The sequence below is a fragment of the Neolamprologus multifasciatus genome, chromosome 22 (genome assembly GCF_963576455.1).
Source record: "Neolamprologus multifasciatus chromosome 22, fNeoMul1.2, whole genome shotgun sequence".
Taxonomy (NCBI): domain Eukaryota; kingdom Metazoa; phylum Chordata; class Actinopteri; order Cichliformes; family Cichlidae; genus Neolamprologus; species Neolamprologus multifasciatus.
Genome location: NC_140459.1, coordinates 10,385,075 through 10,410,957, shown reverse-complemented (window position 1 = coordinate 10,410,957; position 25,883 = coordinate 10,385,075). Strand labels below are relative to the sequence as shown.

Below are 25,883 nucleotides of genomic sequence, written 5' to 3'. Positions count from 1 at the left end.
TGTCTCCCAAAGCTCCTTTTACAGTTAAAAGGAGGACACAAAAATGTTGTGTTGTCTGCTGTTACGTTTGGGATTTGTTTAGATGCAAGTGAACTGACCTTGACTCCAAGAGTCCACTGTGAAGGCAGAGATAAATGAGGAGAAACTGTTAAATGAAAGGGGTGTAATTGTTTGTTTGGTTTTTAATATTTTATTATTAATAAAGTTTTAGTGAAGGATGACCCCTTCTTTTGTTCTGTGATCCTGCTGATGCAACTGGATAATGTGTAAATTAAAATTAAAAAACAAAAAAACAGTGTTGGCTTGTTCTTGCGTTGTGTAATCTGAACAAAATTACCTCTGATTAAGGTAAAAAAAAACAGTAGACTTTTATTCTTTTTTTTTTTTTCTCTGTGCTTTCTCTGTGTCTTTGTATTAGTTGTTTTTCTCCACAGCCTGCACAATTCAAAGGAAACGCCTGTGTGTGATCTGAGAAAACTTTGTGGGAAAAAGTTTTGCCTGGATAAAACTTTTGAGGTATTTGTTTTGCTCTGAAATGGAGATGAGTCATTTTTATATTACACAAAAATTCTGCTTTATCACCTGGTTGGAAAATAATTTAATTTCTTTGTTGCGCTTTCATTACATATTATAGGGTTGGTATAACATTTACTTTTCTGATTACAGGGGATCCAAACACAAGTGTATCGTTGGACTGATCCTCTGGTTGGTCTTTTCATTTACTTTTATAAGCCTGCTGCCCTCGGTGGTTTGTCCTTTGCACATTTTGGGAGATAATGAAGTCCTTAAAAGATGATAATCGAGGTCTCCCTTCTCTGTCCTGTTATTCCTCCTCACTGTGGAGCGATGCCTGTTTATAACACTTCCTATCACTGGATGGATATTTATTTTTAAGACTAGACAAGTGACGTGTAAGATAAATATAAATGTTTAAATGGCTTACATGTGCTTTTAGGTGATATCTGTGAAAATGTGACTTTATTGAAATCTTTATTTTGGCCCAAAAAAATAAGGTAAATAAGACAGGATAAATATTTGCATGTTTTCAATGTCTCTGCAGTCAAAGTTTTGCTTCTTTTCTCAACTATTCATGAATACAGTGTCATAAACATGAAATGGTACAATTCATGAATGTGCAGCTGACAAATCTGTGTGATGCTATCATGTCGATATGGACCAAGATGTCTCAGGAATGTTTCCAGCACCTCCAATTTCACATGAATACAGTGTCTTAAACTTGGGACTATAGAGAATTCATATTTATGTTATCATAATGTTTGTTTGTTTTTTTCACTTAAATTTGAGTTAATTCGCAGAAGTATGATAGTGACTGTGACCACCAGCTTTCTTCAGTGAGTGAATGAGTGTGTGGTGCTGATGATCCACAGCCACACTCCAGGATGGAGGAAACCTGGGAAAGACTCAAAAAGGGTCCAGCTCCAGCAACACTTTTCAGATTCTCCATTCACATTGGAAGTAGGTGAAGTGCTAAAAGCATCTTTAGTGACTCCACACAGACCATATATAAATATATTTGTTTGTTTATTTATTTGTGGGAATAACTAAGGGGGGTTATTATATCCCGTTCTGTGTAAAACAAACGCTAGATTGTTTGGTTATAATAATAAGAACCCTTAGTTGTCGCCCTTATTTGAATCAGTGAAGTAGCTTCATTGCTTTTGTACACATTTACACAGTTGTGTCCATGTTTTCTGTATGTGTGACAGCTTTTTTCCAGTCTGTAAAGTGGGGCAAACATGTCCAGACAAGAAAAAACACACCACATGAAATACACAACTCTGCGTGTTTTTCCTGCAAATGTTCGGAGGAACTTCTCCTTTAGAGGCGCTGCCTCTTCTGTTATTTTTATGATGTCATATCTCACTGCCTGCAGATATGTTGTTACGAGGGGAAGAAAAGTACTTAGTTCTTCTATGTTTTCCCCTCTGCCTCTCTTCGTATATTGCTGCCCTCTGCCTCTCGCACTCCTTATATGGGAAAGGAATTAGTTGCGCGAACAAGGGCGGAAACGTGGCGCGGTGAGCGCTGGGTAAATTCGGCGACATACAGGAAGAAAGAGACGAAGCCCTGTCTGCTTACTGCACACTCCCACAGCAGCGACAACATAAAGGACCGAATCACTGCTCGACCAGTTTAGCAGGTAAGCAGCCGGTGTGCTGTCTTTTTCGGTATTTGCACTGAGGGGTTTGTGACTCAATTAGCGGCTTTCTGCAGAAGCGGAAAATCAAATCTGAGACGAGAGAGAGAGAGAGCGCACAGCCGCTTCCTCCTTCACCAAGAATCATTCAGAAATTACATCTTGAGTACGGTGTGATGCTAACGCAGCCGGCTAGCCGAGGTTAGCCGCAAAAGCTGACGCTGGTCTCACTTAAACCGTTAACATGTCTGCAGCCCTGTAGTCAGCCTTTACTTTGTCTTGCTGTGTTCTCTTATTAAAAGTGGAAACTTCTCTTTTTAGTCTTTTTTTCTTCCCTTTCCTCCTCTGCAGAGTAGTGCAGCATTAGCTGACACAGGGAGGGGTGTGTGTGTGTTTCAGAGGAGAGAGAGAGAGAGAGAGAGGAAAAAAATCCAGGAAATAGTCAAACTGACAGCAGACGCTCAACAGCAGGGAGGGGACGTATAAAAACACCACCCCAGCTTTTTAAATATGTGTCGACTTTGTATAACGTGGTGTATTATTATTATTATTATTATTTTTTTTTTTTTTTAAAGAAGAGGTTTATCTGGGGTTGCGTTAGCTAGCTCTGGTTTTCGCCGTTGGTGTTGAAATTTAAATAATTTCTAAGCGGTGTAACGGCTCTTCGGGACGGCTTAACGCTATTTCTTAATCTGTAACTCTTCAGGACACTATAACGTTACTTGAGAAAGGTGTTTCTTAACCTCAAGAGCCACGAGTACACAATAAAACTATTTAACTGAGGTTTGAGTGGTGGGGCTAAAGTTTTAACGGCTAGCTTTAGCCGGTGATCGCATTATCAGCAGCGGCTTGAGTGCGATTTGGTTGAGCTTTGAGCCCACCGAAATAGGTCTGGGAGGGCGCCCTGCTTTCCATGTCTGCCACGGTTACAAACAGTGTTTCCCTATGCAAATAGATTTGGAAGAAAAACCAAGGTTGCAAATGCAGGAGTGGACGCTCGCTCCTTTATGTCTGGACGTCTTGCCCCCAGGCAGACACACAAACCCTCACACAGGCCTAACTAACCTACTTCACTGCCCCTGCGTGCTGATGGGAGCTCTGTGCACAACATTTCTTTCATGTAGACAACAAATGAGGTCGATGAGATCAGTTTGATAGGGTTACAGACAGATTTCAGATTTTCAGTTACATAGGTATTATTCATTAGTACAATACACTAGAGGACTAATGAGAGACTGCCACTCCTCATCTAAAGACTACTTGGAATTTGTAGTCTGACGTTAAGATTTTGCATAGACTGGGGTCACTATTTGCAAGGAGACAGGTAGATTCCTTTTAAGCTAATTTCCCATAGTGCACTGCGTGGAAATGTACAAAAAGCTAAAGTTTCTGGAGGCAGGTTTTTTGGCCACACCTGCTCTTGTTTGTCCAGTGGTTTGTTCTGAAAAACCAGCCCAAAAGGGAATAAAAAGGGGAGTAAATGCACCTGTTGGTTGTTGATAGTACTCATGTGTTTGAGTTTTAATATTTGCATAAGTTGATAAAAAGAAATGCAATATGTAAACTACGTGAGGAAGACCACACTGATTGAGCTTTATGATCACTTTACACCAAATGATTGAGATAAGAGCATGCCACAACTTTACAAAACTCCCAGTTTTATTGCAGCATCAGTCATTTGTTTGCACTGTTGAAAGTGTGCCTTCATACTCCTGGTATGAACTACAAGCTTCTATAATTGTACAAGCTACAGATTTAGCTTTAATCTAAGGAAAATAGAACTGAAGGAATGACTCCCTGGCTGCCGTCACGTCTCTGGTTTTGTCTTCGTCTGTAGCGTTTCCTTGGTGGTCAGCACTTGGCCTGAACCTACGCCGCCACTTTGCTTTGGTGCACATAAAAATAAGCATTTGAAGTGAAGTAACTGGGCATCAAGTTAACTCAAATGTGCTTTGCTCTGGGATTTGCAATTTGCTAGATATGGATAAAGTTTGTTAGTGTTGGTGTAAACAACAGTTAGCCATCTACAAGGCTGGGTTTGTGTTGTTGTTGTTTTTTTCCAGCTGTTACACCATTTAGGGGCCGCTCCCTCCCTGTGCTGCAGGTGAGTCATGTCTCATGAGACCAGGAAGTGCTGGACTCTGGTATATGCAGGTATAAATGCTCACTGCCGTGGTGCTAAACAGAATGTGGGTCAAGGGTAGAGAGGGCTTTTGTTTCCTGCTGTGATCTAATTCATCTCAGAGTCTGCTGCACAAATTAATGCGTAACTCTGTGAAAGACAGAGGAAAAGGGGAAGTTTAGGTATTGTGTGCTTCTTATTCAGTCTGCTGTAAAAGGAAGAAATAGTGCAGTCTTTTAAAAATAACTTCATGTAATGTCTTGCCACCTCACCTGCTGATAACACTCTATTGAATGGATTCACCTAACAGCCTCAGGGTTGATATAATGCAGTACATGACTGCCTCTCCTATTTAATGATCAGAAATCAAGTTGAAATGCTGTAATTATTTTTAGTGATGCAGTATTTTACCTTTATTTAACCAGGAAGTCTGACTGAGGTAGGAGTCATGCAGACTCAAAGCATTATTAAAACTGCAACAAATGCAACACAGATCCACACATGATATACACCCACATAACCCCCCCCCCCCCACACACACACACACACACAATAAGTTGGTTCTTAAGGAAAAAGATCCATGCATCTTGTTCACCACGTTCCTTATGATGGTTTTAAACTGCAAAAGCTTGTTTAAGTTTAAGATGTGGGGTAAGAAAATGCTGTTGTCATCAGATCTGTCTGAAACCTCAGCAGATGAACAATCAGCTGTTTGGAAGGAAAAAAAGAAGTACACAAAGTTAAACTAAATGGCTGCTTGAGTGACCATAACTCAAATCTCAAAATAGTTACTGATTATTTTTCTGCTGATAAACCGATGAGTGACTGTGGCTAATTGGAACAGTATTGAACACCCATAGATATGACTTTAGAGCATCTTCAGAGTGCTGCTTCTCAACATGAAGGATTTTATAAGCTGGTCACAGCCAAAAATTTAACATCTCAGTCATTTGATATGTAAAGATTTCACCGAGGAGTGAAAGTGAGATGGTGGCTGCAGCATTATCTTGCTCATTAGTGAGAGTGGTCTGTGTGGATCCATTCAGCGACAGCCAGGTATAAGGACCCGAGGCTGGAGGGGCTCTCAGTGGCCCAGGTAAGGGCAGTGTCAGCTTTCAGCTGCCTCGTGTAATGTTAGCCTTTCTCTTCAGGTGTGCGTCTGGATCTGTGAGTACTCCTTTATGTGTTAGACTTGGATTGGAGTCAGTTAATCATCAGTCTTTTGAATAGTTAAATCAGGAGTGTCCGTGTGTGTGTTTTTTGCTCCAAAGGTGCTGCTGACCTTAAGTTGTTTTCTTGTGCAATGTACCTGGATGTTTAAACTCATAGCTGGGATCTCTCTGTAGTAACTCGCAACGATCTACATAGCTTTACGCAGCAAGTTCTGGCCTGCTCTTCCTCTTTTGTTACTCAACCTCAACACTAATAGGTGGATTTTTCTGTGACTTCCTTAAAGCTTGCAAATGAGCATATTTACATCTTTTGGCTCAATTTATTCAAACAGTCGAGGTTTCTGTCCTTGTGGCCGATTCGGCACAAAACCTTCATTATGTCTGTGCAGACGGTTTGATTTCCAGCTGAAATTCACTCTGTGCTGTTTCTTAACAGGATTTTATCATCTCCTGACATCATTGTTAGTAAAGTAGTCATTCCTGTTATACTCCAAAGGTGGAAATGTGGGTGTAGGGTTGTCCAGAAAAAATGTGCCAAAATCACATTTGATTGTGTGATGCCTAAGCATCAGGAAGTGTTTTGTTTTTAATGTTTTTTTTAAATTAAATATTTAAATAGCGCTCCGTTTCAGAGGAAGTAAGACAAATTAAAACAGACAAAACTTTTGTTTACCTGAAGTTGTTGAGCTACATGTCATCACTAATGAAAGCACCAAACCTTTCAGAGTTCTTTCTCATTGCCAAAGAAAGAGGCGACAATGTAACCCTTGTCATAAAAATGCTGGACAATCAGAAGCCATCTGGTGGTTGCCAGGTAGTGACTGACTGGTCTTCAGACCTGACTGAAGCTTGTGACTGAAGTATATGTACAAGTGATCCATGTGAGCCAAAAAATTCAGGCTTTACAGTACTCTAAATACTCAGTTTTTCCTAATATTGGCTCTTGGTGACATCATTGGCTTCATAGTGTAGTTAACACATTCACCTTATGCACAGATGGTCCTGGGTTTGACATCCAGATTTTAAAATCACAACCATAAAAAAAGGAGAGGAATAAAATGTTAAAAGTTTAACAGTGTATCGGTGTTGCTTTAGCAGTTGGTGCATTTTGGTGCAGTGTCTCCGTGGATGTCCCCACAGAGCCTCGGGCTCAGGACTGATGGAATTTACACCACGTGAACGCAAGCAGACAGTCGTGTACTCATGTAAACTTTAACCTGTGGTTAAAGTAACCTAGGGGTTAAGAGTAGAGGCTAATCTCTTTATCTAGTACTCCTGTGAAGCTAGTACTGTCTGGTTTGTTCCAAGTCAGAAAATTCATGATTATAATTTAAATCTGTTGTTGTGGTCATTGATTAATAGTGGTGTGGAGGGGTACATTATATTGAGGATGAGGTCTAATTAACTTGAGGAATTTATTTATTAAATGAATAAATAAATGTCAGCACTATGTCAGATGGGGGAAGGATCCAACTGTTTGCCGTATGTGGTTGAAATGTTAGTTGTGACCTGTAGGCGGTTGTTATGCACGCAACATGTTGTTAAAGCTTTTAAAGTTTCTGCAAAAGCACCTGTTGGAGATCTGTTGGATTAAGCAATAAATGCTTTGTTTAGTTTTAGGAGAAAAAGAAAAGCTTCAAATGATCCGCCACTGATTTTATCCTATATTATAATTATTAATATTGATAATCAGAAACATCAGGGTTTTTTTTTTTTTTTTTTTACTGTTTTCCCCACACAGTTTCTGGACAATATTGCTATGAAAGAGTTTAAGAGCAGCAATAGAATAGTCCTTCTATTCTATTGCTGATATTCTATTGCAACATGATCTAAACCTGAAATATGGGACTTGTTGAAGTAAATGCACACATGTAAACTTGTTTCTGGTACAAAAGACAAATATGGGCAGCATTCAGAGCACTGTTGCTGTTTTTAATTTTTTTTAATTGCAGTAATTTCCTTCACTGCATGTCCCAGGTGTAATCGAGGCCCCAATTAGCTTGAACAGAAAGTTCCTATGAAAACAGTGTTAACAACAACTGTGTAATAAACACAAAGGATTTGGTGGCTTGTTCGGGAAGAAGTGATCTGTAGATGTTAAAAATTCACAATAAGAAATCTACTTCTTCTTCTAAAGTTTGGTTTAAACAGGCAAACCTTAAATGAGCTGCAGCTCATTTAAAAACTTGAAACAACACCAAGAAGCAGTCAGGCTGTAGAGCCAAATGAAGTCATTAAAACACGTTGCATTGTAGTTTTAACACAACAAAAACAGGTTCTGGGATCGCAATACTGAATAAAGTTTTTTTTTTTTTTTTTCGAATCGAAACTGATGAAGGATAAACTGAATGGCAGTTAGTGATTCAGTTTAATCTATTTCTGTAGTTCCGCACTACTTCACTAATGTAGGTTCAGATTGATGCAAGCAAGCACTTCTAAAGAAATGCATCCTCCTGTCTATGTTACTATTGACTGTATATAAATAGGACCGATCAATGATCATTTTCTATCGTGATTTCTTTCTTCCTGTGTTTTAGTCCCTGGGACCTCCCTCCCAATAGTGGTAGCCAGCGTGACACAGCTAGCCTTTTTATTAAACACAAAAATGTCCTCTCTTTCTGACAGGTATGGCAGAGTTGGCGAGTCTGGTGCAGCGGCTGGAGGTGGCGGTGGGCCGCCTGGAGGCCATGTCAGGCCCTGGAGGCAGCGCTGGAGGTTCAGATGGAGGAGGTATTACTGTTAAAGAATACACTGAATAATATGTGTAGAGATCAGTGAGTGAAGTTTGCATTAATACATGAAAATGAATCACTGCGCTGAAGTCAGCTTCTGGCAGTGTGGACAGCGAAACCAGAGCCTTTTCGAAAACGATGACAGATTTTAGTCATGTGATGCAGTCATGTGACCAATTAAACTAAGATAGCGGAGGGCATTATACAGCGGTTGTTTTGTTTGCGCTGTATTTTGACAGCCCTATTAAAGATTAATATCAGTTTGCTCCAGATAGCTTTTCTTCAAATTCTTTAATTCTCACTCGCTTTTGCAACTTTGTGCTTTTGTGTTACTCACAGCAACAACTCCACCTCATTGTTAGTCCATTTAAAAAAACTGTGCTGAAGTCAGCTTCTGAGCTCACAAAAGCCACTAGATTATTTGACTGAGTGGGGTCATTTATCACTAAAATGTTCTGGTGTTGTTAATTATGGCTTTCAGTCAGTTACTGTTGGCAGCTAGGCTTCTGCGGCGGTAGATTTAGCTGCTCTTGGTGTGTTAGCCATGGTTCACTGCAATGTGTTGCTGTTACTTGGGGAATTTCATGCAGATTAGACAACCCGAGTAGTTGTTAGTAAAGATATCAGTTCCACATTAATGTAATGTAAATGGTAAATGCCCTGTATTTGTATAGCGCTTTACTTAGTTTACTTAGTCCTTAAGGACCCCAAAGCTTTATACTACATTCATCCACACATTCACACACTGGTGATGGCAAGCTACATTGTAGCCACAGCTGCCCTGGGGCGCACTGACAGAGGCGAGGCTGCCGGACACTGGCGGCACCGGGCCCTCTGACCACCACCAGTAGGCAACGGGTGAAGTGTCTTGCCCAAGGACACAACAACCGAGACTGTCCAAGCCGGGGCTCGCCCCTAATGTAATGTGTATAATGTATCCACCTACAGTTTAGATATTCTGCCCACCTGCTGTTTAAAGTGTTTTCAGCTGTTGCGGCTGAAGTTTGCATTTGTGTATCAAACGTCAGCTCTCTCTAATCTGTTTCCTTAATCCTCCTCAGTGTTTGCTTGATTTTTATTCCCCCCCCGCCAATTTAAAAATCTTTACATGTATTTCTTTTTAATCCCCGTGGTCTTCTTTATCTTTGCAGCTGTATCTGCGCACGTCGAGGGCTTCGATGAGATCACCAAGGGTCCTCTGGCGGAGTACCTCTCCCTCAGCCAGAAGATAGGGGGCGACGTCCAGAAACATGTATGTCACAAGTTCAGACATTACACATTTACATGAGGCATTGGTCACCAGTCCTACTGGAGCTGAGTTTAATTCTTTCCTAGGAAAGATGATTCCTAAAAGGTTACTTTAACTGCAGCAACCATTGTAGAAATATTTACTGGCTACAAGTAAACATTTCTTCTTTCCTGATGAGCACATTGCAGCGTATCTTGGTTTAATGCCTCCACCTGCAGATCAGAAGAGCAGGTGCAGCCTGTGGAAGGACTAACGCAGCCTTTTGTTTGTGCTTCATGCAAAACTCTGCAGGGAATCTCGTAATTGCAGTTGACGCTGCTGATTTAATCACTTCTTTTATACAGCCTTGTTTTACATTTACAGTGACATTCCTCATTTTCCAAGTCCATGTTTTTTTTATTTTTTTATTTTTTTATTTTTTTATTTTTTTTTTATTTTTTTACCCCCCCTGTTGGCAAGACTTGAATATTTCTAAATATGAAGCCCCTTAAAAGCAGTTTCTGTTAAAAGTGTTCGTGAAAGATGATTAAAAAATGGCACAATGATAAATGAATGTAACATTTCTTTCCCTGTTTTAGGCAGAAATGATGAAGCAGGGGTTCACCACTGAGAGACAGCTTCTCATCACAGCCTCCACTTCCCAGAAGCCCTCTGATGTGAGTTAAACACACTCTGTAAAACTTTAAGTTGAGCAAGCACCGCATTGATTGATCAATTTCAACTTTGTGCATTATTTATTGTGTTCGTCTGCAGTTTAAATGGACGAACCCTTTTTTTCCCCCTCTCTGTACAGGTTCTGTGTTGTGATATTTCTGCCTCATTATATTTCGATTTAAAAATCTGCTGTAAAGATTAAATATTCAAGCTCGGCTTAGTTGTGATGGAGAAAGCTTAGTGGGATTATTGGCCTTGTTAATTTGCTTCAGAAGTTGGAGAATTTGAAGAGGTTTTTTTTTTCTTTTTTTCTTCCTTTTTCTTTTTTCCTCGAGTTGTGACTCAATTCAATACAATTTCTTAAGTTTCAGGTATCTGTTGATATCGAGTGCTAAACTTTTGTCCTTTCTCGACTCTTCAGGCAGTTTTGACGACTCTCCTGCAGCCCGTGTCCAGCGTGATCCAGCAGGTGCAGGCGTTTCGGGAGCAGAACCGCAGCTCACCGCTCTTCAACCACCTCTCCGCTGTCAGCGAGAGTGTGCCTGCCCTTGGATGGGTCGCCATGGTGAGTCCAGGGGCTGAGAGAGGTTAACGGGTAGGAAAAGAGCCGTTTTGGCACCACTCTGTGTATGTGGATAAATGAGTGTATAATGGGCGGAAACAGGCCTCTCTTTGATTCTGTCAACAGTCTCTGATGAGCGACGGTTTCTTGGCTGACATTAAAGCACCAACAACAGAGCTTTGCTGTTACAGTAAATGATTCATTCATTGTTTGCTGTTGTGTGGATCAGATTTTCAGATACACGTAATGAATGTCTTCATTCTCTGTCCGCCTACCTCTGCATCCTTAAACTTCTCATTTGCTTTGCAAAACATTTGTGACAGCAATACATATTTCAGAAGAACAGTCATTCTTTTTTTCTTTATTGCTAATGAGAGCTAGACAAGGAAGCTGATTAACTGATTAATACGTCTTTATCTTAGTTATTTTTTTAGTCATGTTGAGACTGATTTTTGTGACCTTTGGACAAAGCCTCTTTTTGCAAAGATTGTGGGTGTAGCTTTATGGCAGTAGGATGGATTAGTCTTTAATTAAAGGCTTCACTTGTGGGGAAGCAAAGATTTTAATTTCTCAAAATGTTGAGCTTTAGTTTTATACTTTCACCTTTCTTCAAACATACCCGACTCCTCTGCATCCGTTTAATCCGACTCTAAAAGACAGACAGGAAAAACCTGGCCCACAGAGTCCTAAAGGAAAACAAAACAATAAGGGGCAGGAGGCATGTCAAAGCAAATGACTGCAGTGATTCTCCACTGCTGTTTAAGTTGATTTTAATACTGTTTATTTCATTAAGTGATCTCTATAGTGGTACATGTCAGGTAGGGATCTACCAGCAATCTAAATGCTGACATGGTGCTTGTGCTTTTAAATTGTTAGCGACAGGTTACAATTAAAATCTTACTAAGTTCAAACTCAGTTATCCAGTGTTTGGGGGTTTTGTTTGTTTGTTTGTTTGTTTGTTTGTTTGTTTTAACGTTCTCTGTGGACATTTGGACTAAATGGTTTCCCACCCATGATATACGAGATAAGACTGGCTCTATTTATCCCAAAATTTGGGGAAGTTCCTGTGTTACCGCAGCCAAGAACACTAAGTACAACCTAGATCAAAATGCTTAAACAAAGTGGAATGGACTGCTCAATATAATAAAAGCAATGTGACAAAACAAACTGGCTCAGTTAGGCAAAAACTACACACAGGGGATGTTTTACAAAATGAATCTAAACTTTTTTTACTTCATGTCAGGCTCCCAAACCAGGCCCGTACGTTAAGGAGATGCAGGATGCCGCCACGTTCTACACCAACCGTGTGCTGAAGGACTACAAGGACAAGTCAGTAAAACCTCCATTATTAAAGCCTGTTTCCCTCATTGTCCGCAGCAGATGGGCCGTCCAAATTTAATTTGTATACAAAGCTGCTGGGATTTCTTCCACAGTTTGTTCTTATCGTTTTAAACTGTATCATATGTTTTTATTTTTTATGTTGAATCTAATAAACAAAAGGGTCAAAAGAACTTTTAAATGCAGCCAAACAGTTTGCTCGACCCATCTGTCTTCCATCCTTTCTTTTCCTTTTTCAAGTTATGGTGCCCCACGGTTTTACTGAGTCAGCACTGCCACATGATACACTGAAGCATGTCGGTGGCAGACTTCCTGGGTTTAAACTTGTAATAAAAGCCTGAAAGTGAGGCAGACTGTTTGGGCTCTCAGCTCGTGTTCACATGTCATACAATCTGAAATAAAAAATAAAGTTGTGTCGTGAGTTCTAAGTAAAGGAAGAAAAACTGCTAGAGCTAAAAAACGATGCCATAAAATCATGTGTCGTCTTCACAGGGACAAGGTGCATGTGGACTGGGTGAAAGCCTACATCTCCATCTGGACTGCGTTGCAGCATTACATCAAAGAGCAACACACCACTGGACTGACCTGGAGCAAGACTGTGAGTTTCCAAAGGAAGGAGGAGGAGAGGAAAAAAAAAAGAAAAAAGAAAATTACTGCAACTTGAAACATAAAAAGCAGCTCTCAACTGATGAAATGCAACCTGACTGATGATTTAACACATTTACCTTAGGGCCAGTTTTACTAATACTTTGTGCCAGAGCAAACTGGGCTTTGGCATTAGAAAAAATTGTACTGTCTGTACTTACATAGTTATAAGGTTGCATGATTTCTGCAGCTTGCCCTGTTGCATATGTATTTCTGGGACTTCCTTTCTTGTTGTGCACAATGAAGGAAAATGCCGCCCCTGAGCAGGAGCTTTTAGGGTACAAAACAATCCTGAAACTGAACTTGAGCTTTGTTTTTACTAAACTAAATTTAGCCCTTCAGAATAAACTTTATTTTTGTTTACACACAAAGTTGAGGCAAACACAGGGAGAAGTGGTGTAACTGCCCCTGATATGCAAACAGTCCGGTTTTAAATTATAGAGGGAGAATTACTCCAGAGTTTGTCTCGTGAGTGTGCTCTCCTTTGTCTGCTTTAAAGGCTAGAAGTGTGTCCTTCATGACCTCCATTCACCCTGTTAACCGGTTTCTTCTCTTCTTCCTCAGGGTGCCGTAGCTTCAGCCGGTGCTGCTCCACGCAGCGCTCCTGCTGGTGGTCCTCCCCCACCTCCCCCCCCTCCTCCCGCTGACCTGAGCGGACCCACTGGCGGCGGTGGGGACGCCGGTGCTGATAATCGGAACGCCCTGTTCGCCTCAATCAACAAGGGGTCTGACATCACCCGAGGTGGGTAGCCACAGCTCCAACCAACAGTGATGAGAGGAGCTGATACTTTTTCTCTGGCCTCAATTTTGAGGATTTGAGTGCAGCAGTAGTCATGTAGCAGAGCTACATGAATCAATACAAAAAGGCTTTGTTGATGTAAATCATATAAAGGAGTCTCCTCTGGTCCTTCTTTCCTTTTGTTGATCATTACTCTATGTGAGAAGTAGTAATCAGTATTGATGAACCTCTCTGGACAAATAAGTTCATGGCAGAATGTGGTATGAAGGGCAGACGGTGTATTAAGACAGACCTTTTTATTTCAGTTAAACTTTTATGCTCATTTACACTTATTAATATATGGGTTCCATTCCTTTATTTATTTTTGTTATCACATAAATTAGATGTGCTTTGGATGAAGTAACGCTCCCTCTCTAACAGTGCATGTTTCATCTCTCCCTGACCCCTGCAGGACTAAAGCATGTGTCCGATAACCAGAAGACCCACAAGAACCCCAACCTGAGGAGTCAGGGCGCTCCAGTGCGCTCTGGACCAAAACCCTTCGCTTCAAGCGCTGCCAGACCTGCTGCATCCGCCACACCAACCCGTACGCTCCCCCCTGTGCTGGAGCTGGAAGGAAAGAAGTGGAAAGTGGTACGTTGAAGGGGCCAAAATGACCAAAATAGATTTTTAAACTTTTTTTTTTATTTTTTATTTTATTTATTTTTTATTTTATTTTACTTTTTTATTTATTTATTTTTTTTTATTTTTTTATTTATTATAAATTTTTTTATTTATTTTTAAACTTGCTTCTGGCTCAGACAAACAGACCCTTTTTTTTTTTTTTTTTTTTTTTTCTTCTTCTTCTTCTTCTTCTTCTTTCCTAATTGTTTTTCTCTGTTTTCTTAACTTGCTTTCTGCAGGAGAACCAGGAGGATGCTCAGAACCTGGTGATCAGCGACACTGAGCTGAAGCAAGTGGTTTATGCTTTCAAGTGTAACAAGAGCACCCTGCAGGTCAAGGGCAAAATCAACTCCATCACTTTAGGTAAGAAAGGAAACTCACTCCTCAGAAACACACAAGTCGACAGCTCTCGTATTGCCCCTGATATAATGCCCAAACATTTATATTTGCCGACACAGCCGCCATAAGTGAATAAAAGGCAGAAGAATGAGCTCGGTGCTTAGAAGATTCTCTTAAATATACTTATTTATTTTTCTCCGACAGACAACTGTAAGAAAATGGGCCTGGTGTTTGATGACGTTGTGGGCATCGTGGAGATGATTAACTGCAAGGATGTCAAGATCCAGGTGTGTACATGATTTTTTTTTTGTTGTTTCTTTTCACTGTTTGTTGCATTTCATGAGATCACTGAATGATTTTTGCTGCCCCGTCATTCTTTGGCTCTTTGTAGTTTCTCTGCTGAGGATTTATACATTTTTCATGAACTCTGTTTATTATTCATGTAGTTAAATATTGGAAACTGCAAGCTGCTCAGTTTTTGGCAGCTTCACTGTCAACTGGGTGCAGTGTTGGGCTTGAGGAGATTTGTAGAAGCTGATTGTAGATCGGCATTGTGTATCATCTTCCTGATAAAGTTACTGGCTTTTAGCCAAAGGGTCTACGGTTTATTTTTTCCTTTTGATTCCAGGTTATGGGGAAGGTCCCAACTATCTCCATCAACAAGACAGATGGCTGCCACATTTACCTGAGCAAGGACTCTCTGAAGTGTGAGATCATCAGCGCCAAGAGCTCAGAGATGAACGTGCTGGTACCCAACAAAGATGGAGAGTTTGTGAGTATCTCTGATTTCATTTGTTTGGCAGAGGACGTTTAACGTGACACAAACAGGACCTCACCTGACTGTGATAAGCAACCTTACTGCTTCTGTAAACCTTATGGGGCATTTTTGGCTTTGTAAATGCTGTCATCACTAAGTTTTCAGTGCTGCTGCTTTTATTTAATCATTATTTCAGACAGAAAGTCAATTGAGATTAACATCTGTTTCTCAAGGAAGACGTGGACAAGTAGGCACATACCTCAAGTTAAAAATCAAATATACTATGAAAGTAAAGTGAAAAGTCAATCGAATAATACAAATAGAAGGAGCGTCTTTATGAGAGCTCTGAACTCTCCTGGGTAGACAAACACGTTCAGCCTCGTTAGGTACTTGTTAGTGTCTGTGAGGCAAGCGTCACACATCAATTATGAATTTCTCTATAAAAGGTCTTGGATAAAAGTCCAGCCTTGCAGAAGTTTGAAGTCAAAGTCGTTAACATGCAAACGGTCACATTGGTCCAGCGAGTAGTGTGCATTTGATCTTTTGAGCTGCTTTCAGCTTCGCATGCTCGGCATGTTTAATTAGACCATGAAGTGTTCCTTGAACTGTGCATCTTTGAGTGCGGCGAGCAGGTTTGTGGCGTAGTTGCTTTCAGGATTTTTGTTAACTAATGAGAACGGGGGGGGCGAAGCTCTCCCATCCTCGTTTTAGTGCTGCTAGGAAGCTTTGACCAGAACCAGAATAGCCCGTTTATCCAGTCTTCATCCTGAGCCGAGCTGATCAGCTGCTGACTATAAACGATAAGAATTCAAAGCTGGTCTGAAAAAGCTTGTTTGATCTGACAAAAACCCTCTGTGTGTCTCTCCCTTTCAGACGGAGATTCCTGTACCCGAGCAGTTCAAGACCGTCTGGGACGGCAGTAAGCTCGTCACCACAGCAACAGAGATCGCCGGATAAACTGGGGCAGCATATTAAAACGGCCGCCCCTCCTCAACGCCATCCCCACTCGTCTATTTTCATTTTTTTTTTTTTTTTTGCAGAGTCCGATCTGACTGATCGACAACCCCACCAGCTAACTCTCACACTGTACACTGAGATTCAGACCTTTCCCCTCCTTCCTTATCAGCCAATCACAGCTTAAACTGTTCCTTCTGTAAGCCAATTAGAGGGCTGCTTGCCTTATCTGGAGCAGATCCTCCAGCCAATCAGCAGGGAGCAGCTTGTCATTCAAATTAGGGTTTCCCTGCAAGCACTTGAAGAGTTTTGCCAACAGCTGGGAAGCTCTGTATGCATTTTTATTCTTTTTTGGGAATTTATCTGGATGATGCTGAGCAAAATTTAGAATAGGCAATGTTGATTCCTCTGCAGCCAATCAGGCTAATTTCTTTCCCTTCTTCCTGTTCAGCTGGGGGGCTGGCGTGTTTAAGTTGTGGCCTCAAGGTTTCTGTTCCATTATATGCAATTCACTGGTGAAGCACTTGTCAAAAAAAGCCCTTTTTAAAGAGGATAAAGGCATCCATATCATCTCCACTGATGACTGCAACCATGAGACTCATAGTGGAGAATGATGTAAAACAAGTTCTCTGAGCACATACAACCAGAGTAAAAGCAAGCTGTGCAAAAACATTCTCTCTTACATCATTTTTAAAGCATAAATCCATCTAGATGATGATGTTTGAACGGTTTAAAGTACGTTTTCACTTAAATCTACACAGGACATTCCTGAATGAAAGGAAAAAAAAAACATTCCATGTTAGGAGGCATTTAAGAAAAGTGTGTGGTAAAGAGCAAAGAGATGTTGGAAGTCGGTGGAAGTGAATTTTAGAAAGTAAAGGAAAACAGACTGGAGTAAGTGATTGGAAACACCTGCTGTAATCACCTGTACAGCTATGAATAGTCTTTGAATATCAGCCTGACCATCAGCATCCTGCTCCTTCTCATGTCTGCAGCTCTCGTAGCTGTGGAGCTCTTCGCTGAATTTTCTTTTATGTCTCTTGTTTTTGTTTACCTCTTTTAATTTCTCTTTTTTGGGGGGTCCAAACTCAGAAATCTGCTCATTAGTACTGGAGACATCATTAAAAATGTTGCAATAAATCAAAGTATTTGGGTGTCTTTATTTTATTGATGTTTTATTTGTACAGAAGCATTATTTCACAGTTAAAAGATCCAAATGAGGCAAAACAAGAGTGGCTTAAAAACCCCCGTAAAACCTGCCAACAATGATGAATAGTGTTTGACCTCATCAGTAAACTGCACATGTGACTGCTAAAATTATGATGGCATCGCAAGACGCAGATTAAAAGCCAACACGCTGGAAATGATCAGTGCAAAAAGAGTAAATGATGCTTTCTGCTAAGCTTGAGCTTCCTGTTAAACTGGCGTTATATTGCTCTTGATTTCAACTGCAGCTACAGCAATCTGAGACTATCAGTATGGAGCTGCTTTAGTGTAAATAAGGCAGCAGGTTGGCTTTGAACCACTCTTCTTTGAACTGGAGGTGGTCGCCTTCGGTGGCCAGAAAAACCAGCTTCCCTGCTTTGTCCATCGCCGCCAGACCCAAACGATCCTACACACACACACACAGAGGGTCTGTTTTACAACCAGCATGTGCAACAAAGTTTGATCAATAAACATTTGCTGATGGAAAACTGAACTAAGATATGTCCTGCTACATGCAGAACCATCGTAAGGTGGTTAAGGCAACAACAAAAAAAACTTCTGAATTTTGGGTAAGGCATAAAAAGGCAAAATAAAAGCAGAGATCTATACTTATCAAGGTAATCCTAAGTGTTACAAAGGTGGTTCATTTCCATTGCCATGGTAACTTGTGCTGCAGCTAACCTGCTCCAGGCCTTCTGTGTACTACAAACCAAGTTCACCATACTCAGTTAGGCTCAGTGCCTCAACTCGATAAGTCAACCCAAGGTTTATAATCTAGCTATAAGTACGTTCATAAAAACCATTTAGCTTTAGTTGTTGTTCTTGAGTTAATTGTAGCTTTGCAGCATTTTAGTCACTATCTGTTGTGTTTCTATGAGTCATAAATAAATTGACTTGACAAACAGTCTGATACCAAATAATGAACAAAAACAGGGTTAGTCTGTGCGCAGACTTGCCGTATAAATATGTCCTGTTCCGGAATCTCACATTAATGCCTACAGCACAATAAAAATGTAAAATTGCAACCAACGAGGGGAAAAAATTTATGAAGGAATAAAGTTGCACCTTTTAAAATAAATAAAGTCTATATTGTTGTAAATGCACACACATATCTTCCATGTGTCTCATTGGCAGATGCTGCACACCAGCACTTTCATGTAAACACAAATATACTCAAATACAGACTGAGACCGCGGTTTGACAAATAAATCTGATTACCACCTTGTGACTGCTTAGCCTTCACATTCACAGGAAACACTGGATAATAAAGTGTGTTTACTGCTCACACCGTCAGCTCTCTTCCCTCATCAGAGAACCTGCAGTGATTACCTCCTTGTAGAGAACGCTCTCCTGTAGAGTCTCGGTCTCTTTGGCTTGGCCAGTTTTCAGGAAGCCGAACCACTGCGAGAAGAATCAGGACAAGACTGTGACTGGTCTTTATTCAGCACCTTTGATTTTATAAAAGCACTTTTTGAAACTGACTTGTGCAGAATTTAGCTAAAACTTTGGGCATCAGATGACAGAATTTTACCAGCGTGTATGCTGGGATGATTTCAGTTAAGTGCTACTGCTCTTTCCTTACAAGGTGTTTCACCAGACCACTGGTATTGTACTTAAGATGGTTAAATAAAGGTTGCACTGACTCACTGCACCATCTTGTGGTGTAAACTGGTATTACATGAACATACAGGCTGGCTCCAGTTCACTTTAGCTTACATCTCTTCAACACATTACATAGACACTTTGAATAAGAAGTCGCTGAAGTTTTTAGTTCTGTTAATTTTTAAAATAACTACGTGCATCATGTTTGGTACCTCAGTATCGACAGGATCCACTACAGAGTCCTGCAGGAACTTGACCATGACGAACTTCTCTAGCTGCTGAAGATTCTTCTTGTAAGTCTCGTTCACTGCCTTTAGTAGAAAACAAAAACATTTTTCAACAAACAGAAAAAGAACTTTGCAGATGTGCACAAAGATTTAAAAAAATCAATCAGATTCAGGAATTATATAAATACAATTAAATGTCTCCATGTGTCTTGTGTGGCTTTCTCTACCTCAAACAATCTCAGGCTTCTTCTTTAAAATGAATTAGCACCCTGCTCTAATAAAGAACCCTTAAAGAGTTTAAAGGACATAATTAATGTGAATAAATCATTCTCTTCTGCGTCGTAGCTCAGTATGAAGAGAACATGATGAGGGTTACCAAATTGTGAAACAGCTCTTTAGCTAATTTTTATTAAGCGATTATTGAGTTGTTTGATAAGTTGTATCAAACAACTGATTTATGGATTGGCAGAGATAACCCTGCAGTTCAGTTTGTAGCTACACAGTCTAATCCAATCCTGTCTATTAATGAAAGGTTAAGCTCTCGATCTAAACAGCAGTTTACGTCGGTGGGCAAACTTCAGTTTCACGCTGATGGCACGACACAGACTTTCTTCTTTCTGGACATGTTGACCCTGGAGCAGACTGTTAAGCACTAATAAGGTGTAATCTCATTGTCTTTTAATTAATACCTTTCACTGGACTGGCAGCAGCCGTTTTCCTTCTGTGTTGCCTTCTGTTTTTTTTCACTTGTTTATAGTTTTAATGGAGAATAAAGAAATCTAAAAATGTATAAAGGTGTGTTGTACACTGAGAACATTTCATGGTTATAACTCATCTTTGAGATGACAATAAATAATTTATTAACGATTAACTAAACTCTTTAGGCACCAAAGTCCACTTGTATAGTTATTCATAGCAGCATCTCTTTGTCTCCATCAGCAGATGGCAGAGACGGAGTAGATTCAGTCCTCCAGCTTCCGATAAACACCGAGATGCTGGAAAAAAAACCTCAATCTCCTTTTTGTTTTCCTAACGCAGTCGCTGTTTACACTTCTGCGACCTCGTTGTACTGACTACAGGGCTGTTCTGGCTCTACTGACCCGCTCTTGATTGATGTCAGCCAGGAAGCGGCTGTACTTCTTGTAGAGATCATCGTTCAAAGGGTCATGCCAGTACTGGGCCTGCACCAGGCTGATAACCACAAACACAGAAACGATTCGTCACGAGATGCTTGACATGACTTAACAGGAACAACAGGCACAACAGGCTGATGCAAGACGGAAAACTTACTGCTTTTGAAACCAGCCCAAGTAAGCTTCCTTATTCAGAGCTTCACGAATCATGTCACAGATTTTAGAGCTCTCCCCAGGACACCTGGGCAGCCCGTACACACCTGAGGATTCGAAAAACAAACAGGGTTAGATGCCAGCTTGTTTGGAAGCTGTCAGGAATTAGTAGGCAGCATAGAAAACTGTCAGGAAATAACCTGGACCATTCACTCCCATAGCTCCCTGGTCTGGCTCACAGAGCACTTGAGGCTCTTAATAAGTCTCCAGTGGGAGACTGAGCTGTTTACATCTTTACATAGAGGCTTGAATGTGTTTAATTTGAGGAGAGGAGTTCTGTTTTCAAAGATCACCTGTGATGTGTAAATAGAGCAGAACAGAATAACAAGTCTGACGTCAAAGAGAAGGACCTACAGAGTCAGGTTAAACCTTTATGTGCAGCTGATTCATGACAATAGACTGAGTTTTATTTTACAAGTTAACTACATCATAAAAGAGCTTTTAGTTTTGTTTTCAATTCAACTTTCTTTGCAACTACTGAGTTCAGATCTGAAAGTGAGGCCCTTCAGCCTCCTGGTAGATGCACTTATCGAATAAGTTTGAACATAGTAGGTAAGTTCCTTCGTTAGCTGATGTCTGACTTTGACATTTAAATTTGGGTCACTGAGATTTAAAGTTGATACACCTGTGGTATCAATTTGAAAATCCTACGTCAACCCGTTCTCTAGTTATCATGTTCACGGCGCCAGCCCGCTTGGCGGGGTGATGGCAAAACCTCATCAGCCTTTTTTGGCTGAAGGGTAAAAAAACCCCTAAACACTACTTTTACATCAGAATATATCTGGTCAGCTCTGCTCACAGGGAAGTGAGCTAAAGTTATCATTATAGTATCACCTTGGTGCTGACCGCCAACAGAGATCAGGTTTTTCATTGGTGGAGAGGGACAGCGCTGAGCCACAGCCCTCCTGCAAACAGAGGAACCGGGTCAAAGAGTCAGAGCGAGCTTCCTCATTTCAGTCAGGAGACAAAAACTACGAGCGGGAAACGTGCCGAGGCCCGAGAGTTGGGTTTTTTTCAAACACACAAAGCTTCCAATTTCTCTCGCATAACAAGTAAGAAAACCAGAGTCCAGAACAGGAGTTACATACAGAAATTGCGCCCCCTGGGAGAAGCCCATCGCATTGTATCCTCCCTTCAACTTGGGGTCCTGAGCCAGCTGATTGCACACCATGGACACCTGCTCATTCACATCTGAGAAAAACCCATTTTCTGTGTCCTGCAGGAGGAAAAACATGAAAAGTTCAAATCACAAGTGACAGATTAAAAGAAGAAAACGAGCAGAGAGATAAAGTTACGGATCAAAGCCGTACCCGTGCAGGTTTGGTATAAATATTAACACAGAGGAGTCACACAGTGAAGCTGCAAAAGGAGCCATTTTTCTGATGTAACTTATGTCACTACTACTGCAAATACCACAGAATAGGAGCCATCACACATCATGTGGAAAGCTGCTGTGGGACTGTTAAAGAAAATATATGACATGTTCTTTAATAAACATGTCATATATTCACTTTGACTGTGTGTTTCTGTGAGAAGACGAGTGGCCCTGAGTCATCTTCTGAAGGTAGTGAAGTAATGCGACGTCTTAATAGGATGACAGCGATTTTTTTTAGCTGTGAAACAGCATTACAGGAAGTTTTATCTATGCGTCCAGTCTGTACAACAGCTTGAGCATCTTTAAAAGGTACAGGAAGTACGTAATCTTTTGAAGTTTTTTAATTTAAAAAAATAATCCATTATCATTCATTTAGAATGAATCTATCAAAAATACAGTGGAGTGGGCGCTTGTTTGTGGAGGCTGCTGTGTTGCCTCACCTTGTAGAGACTGACATATAATACAGAGGGTGAGATGAACAACCGCCAATATTTCACAATTACTTGTCGTCACCAGATTAAACAAGTAACCCTCCCATTGCTGGACAATGAGCCAGCTAAACAACAAGCGCTGGTTTTAAGCTAACGTTACGCCAGCTAACGTTAAGCTAGAGCATCCTTAAAAAATTAAATTAAATTAATTTTTTTTTTAAAGATATCGCATTTTCCCTCTGATAAAAAACTTGACATTGTCACATCATACGAGTGTCTGAGACATTAAAAACATTAGATACATTTCAAAGAGTTTAACTAATGGCAGCTAATGGCAGCAAATGCCAGGTAACAGCACTTAACAGAGGCTAACAGCAGCTAATAGCAGCAAAAACAGCAGCACTTACTGACAGAAAAGTTCAGCATATCCTCAACAACTCATCTCGGTATCGCTGTCAGTGGACAGAAGTGGGCTTCACTGACTCGTATCGGACTCCTTATACTAATTTTTATAGAATCGTCCAGTAGTAAATCGTAAATACATATGGACATCCAGTATATTTCTAAGGTAAAGTAAAGACTAACAGCCTGCAGTCACTGTGAATGATGCACTTTAATTGGGAAGGTTAAGAAAGCTGAATTCTACAGTCTGCAATCTATTAAATCTAGTGGTGAGATTTCACACACTCTACCTTTAATACAATTTAAATTTTTACTTTCATACTATTAATATTGCACTAATTACAGCGATGAGGGGAAAATTTTGCTTTTTAAAAATTGCACTTTTCAAAAAAATGTGTGTGTCTTCATAACTTCTTAAGTACAGAGCAGAAAAACAGAAAACACATTCAAGCTCTGTTAAAATCGCAACGGATCTCTCTACCACTGCCACAATCTAAAGCTAAGTTATTGTTTGTTGTTGTTTTTTTTATCAAAAAGAAATATTCTTTAATGAGCTCTGAGCATTAATATAATGAGAAATATAATTTTTTCAGGCACAAAGCTGCATAATTTAATGTTTATGATGTAGAATTAAAAAAGCAAGGATCGGTATTTCGTCTGTTTCCTGATGATTCACAGGAGAAAACTTCGTGGGTTTTTTTTTGGGTTGCATGCTCATATTAAATTAAAGCTTCCAATAATGAAATCAGACATCCATCCTTTCTATTCATGACTCTGTAATATGGTCATCTCTGTCCAAAAACCTTCTGTTTATGAGGGGCAGCCAATCAGAAGAAAGTTGTCCTTATATAGGGAGGAGCTAAACTATCTTATTTCAAAGAGATGCATCGAGGTAAAAATAAGGATTATTTTGAACACTGCAAACATAGAGCCCAAAAATATAAATTCATACCTGAAAAATTCCTTGAACTGTTCTAACATTACCATGTGACTAATGCAAAGACCAAAATATTTTCACTTTCATAAATGTTTTTACAGCGTGAGGTTACCTCCACTATGTTTTTTCCAATCATCACTGAGAGCACGTAAACTCCTGGGATCTCCTGCTCAATCATTTTCTTTATATAGCCCATGCTCAAAGGGTTGCAACACGAGTCACCTGATGAAGAAAATACAAATAAACACAAGCCTTATCGTCCAACTTTATGGAAGGGAATCAGGCATATCCACAGTATTTTTATGGCTTATATTAAATACATATAAATCAGATAGAGGCTCAGTGCAGAGCACAGTCTTCTTTGGTTTAAGCTCTAAAATCTTCTGTACTCTGAGTTAGAGGTAGTGTCTTTTTTTGCCTGAGGAAGAAGAGAAAGTGCTTTTCTTTTCCCTTCCTCAGGTGGGATTTCTTCATATAGTATAGGATTTAATGAGCAGCCTATCAGTTTTAAGCACACTCCTCATCTCTCACATTACAGCTCAGGTTTGTATCTCACTGCAGTATTTCTGTAAACATGAGGCTTTCACTTTCGTCAGCAGGAAGTGACGTGAATCGATGAATCACATGTTGCCAAGGTAAGTAATTCAAATGTGTACTGAACAGTGGGGCAAAGGCATCACAGTTAACTTTTTTTGTACTGTTCTAGATTATTTTGTGTAAAACACAACACAATCCCAATAACTACACATCTGTGGATGCATCTTTTAAAACAAACAAACCAAAAAACAGGATTAATTACCACACATGAGATTTTAAAGATCCTTTTCATGGCAGGTTTACATAAAAACATGCAGATTACTCAGTTCTATTTACATATTGTGAAAAATGAGCTGAAGATTAAATACGCATCTCAGTTTAAACATAATAGAGAAACTATGTACAGTTAGGTGGGTTTTTTCAATCTTAAAGTTTCTTAAGCCAAAATAAAAGAGGAACACCAGATGTTTCACGGTTTCATAAATCAATCTGGTTGTGATTTTGTCCACAATAAAATTTATTTTCGTTCATAGTTTTGATTAAACAACTTGCAGTATTTGAATTGAAAAACTGAATTAGAAAACAAATGACACAATTGCATGGGCCTCTAAATATCAGACCTTTAACAGTCAGCAACCCCTTATATATATGTTTCTGGAACTTAAAACACTCTGCTTCAGCTCATAAGCTGGTGTACTGTGTGTTTATGGTTATTATGAATACTGGTTTGTAGTGTGGTTTCAGAAAGGTGGCTTATGCTTAATTTTTTTTCTCTGAAGACTATAAAGGTGCCATTTTTAAGATTTTTTTCCAATATATCCCTACAGTAACACAGAACAGAGTCACTTACCCATCCCATGCCAGAGCACTAGTGGTACAGTCCCATTGTCGGAGTCATGAATTGGGCTGGAGGTAACAAGCAGCACTGGCGCAGCCAGGAGAAAACACAAAAGGACAGCTGCCATTCTGAGTCCTGACACATGGAAACAAAATTAACTAGTTTTTCCTATTTTATCAACATCCAAGAAATAACAGACCCCTGAAATCTCTCAGCAATATGAATTTATTAATGTTATCTCTATATAAGCAATATTTGCTGTTATTCAGTTAAATGCTGTATGCTTCTATTTATTACAAATCTCCTTTGTCATTTAACCTTTTTTTCTAAACTCCTGTATGTCATGGTTGCTAATTGCACTGGTCCATGTTTGTCAAAATATATCTGCTGTATGTTTGTATACAGTCAGTGGTCCTTGCATGTGAAGGAAATAATCCCTGTGCTTCCTAGTATCTCCTAGTATCTCCAAAGCTTCCAGTTTATTAGAGTTGGTCATCCCGGGTATATTTATATCTGTATTAGAAACTCAGCTCACTTTAAGTGCGTCAATGAATCATCCTCATGTCACTTCGAACAAGCTAACTACAAACGAAAGAGCACATGATTTACATCAAACGCATACTTATTACGTACATTTTGGAATACGCAGTAGCGCATTGGTGCTGTACCAAAGGTTTAAATCTACGCAACGTTTTCTTTAAAATATGTATGTAAATATACTTAGATTAAATAAAATAAAAGATGTCCAAAATTCCCCCAAAACACTACTCACCGCTTCCGTATCCTTACTGTTTGTCTGTTGGACTGCTTGTCACATGATAATGTTTGGAGCGTGTAGCCAATCACGTGAAAGGGGAGGGGTTAAAAGCGAAAGGGGGCGGAATGCCCAAGTTACGTT

General features: G+C 39.9%; 3 protein-coding genes across 3 annotated transcripts in view; 1 reads left to right on the top strand and 2 right to left on the bottom strand.

Moving 5' to 3' along the window:
* Positions 1-1,275: 1,275 nt before the first annotated feature.
* The window catches only part of eva1bb (eva-1 homolog Bb (C. elegans)), a 180,319-nt gene continuing 155,711 nt past the window's right edge, over positions 1,276-25,883 (bottom strand). Inside the window, exon 3 of the transcript XR_014872017.1 lies at positions 1,276-1,293. The gene's annotated coding sequence lies outside the window, so the exon portion shown is untranslated. The remainder of the gene's footprint in view (positions 1,294-25,883) is intronic.
* cap1 (CAP, adenylate cyclase-associated protein 1 (yeast)) lies at positions 2,020-17,229 on the top strand. The gene is made up of 13 exons (XM_085149084.1): positions 2,020-2,161; positions 8,078-8,182; positions 9,336-9,436; positions 10,012-10,089; positions 10,509-10,652; positions 11,893-11,978; positions 12,480-12,585; positions 13,197-13,374; positions 13,823-14,004; positions 14,274-14,397; positions 14,578-14,660; positions 15,002-15,145; positions 16,004-17,229. Exons 2-13 carry the CDS (start codon positions 8,080-8,082, stop codon positions 16,085-16,087), a joined length of 1,413 nt encoding a protein of 470 aa, XP_085005210.1. The 5' UTR covers positions 2,020-2,161; positions 8,078-8,079; the 3' UTR covers positions 16,088-17,229.
* Positions 16,144-25,873, bottom strand: ppt1 (palmitoyl-protein thioesterase 1 (ceroid-lipofuscinosis, neuronal 1, infantile)). The gene is made up of 10 exons (XM_085149090.1): positions 25,758-25,873; positions 24,998-25,120; positions 23,723-23,832; positions 21,554-21,681; positions 21,300-21,370; positions 20,410-20,512; positions 20,220-20,310; positions 19,105-19,203; positions 18,620-18,691; positions 16,144-17,696 (listed from the first exon to the last, which is right to left on the bottom strand). Exons 2-10 carry the CDS (start codon positions 25,110-25,112, stop codon positions 17,574-17,576), a joined length of 912 nt encoding a protein of 303 aa, XP_085005216.1. The 5' UTR covers positions 25,113-25,120; positions 25,758-25,873; the 3' UTR covers positions 16,144-17,573.

What these genes read in the sequence shown, in the direction of transcription:
- cap1 (XM_085149084.1), top strand. Translation starts at nt 8,080, where the DNA reads ATGGCAGAGTTGGCGAGTCTGGTGCAGCGGCTGGAGGTGGCGGTGGGC. An exon ending in CCCTTGGATGGGTCGCCATG is followed by an intron (nt 10,653 to 11,892) that starts GTGAGTCCAGGG and finishes ACTTCATGTCAG; the next exon opens with GCTCCCAAACCAGGCCCGTA. An exon ending in GGGGTCTGACATCACCCGAG is followed by an intron (nt 13,375 to 13,822) that starts GTGGGTAGCCAC and finishes TGACCCCTGCAG; the next exon opens with GACTAAAGCATGTGTCCGAT.
- ppt1 (XM_085149090.1), bottom strand. Translation starts at nt 25,112, where the DNA reads ATGGCAGCTGTCCTTTTGTGTTTTCTCCTGGCTGCGCCAGTGCTGCTT. An exon ending in TGGATCCTGTCGATACTGAG is followed by an intron (nt 18,692 to 19,104) that starts GTACCAAACATG and finishes TTCTTCTCGCAG; the next exon opens with TGGTTCGGCTTCCTGAAAAC. An exon ending in AGAGCGTTCTCTACAAGGAG is followed by an intron (nt 17,697 to 18,619) that starts GTAATCACTGCA and finishes GTGTGTGTGTAG; the next exon opens with GATCGTTTGGGTCTGGCGGC.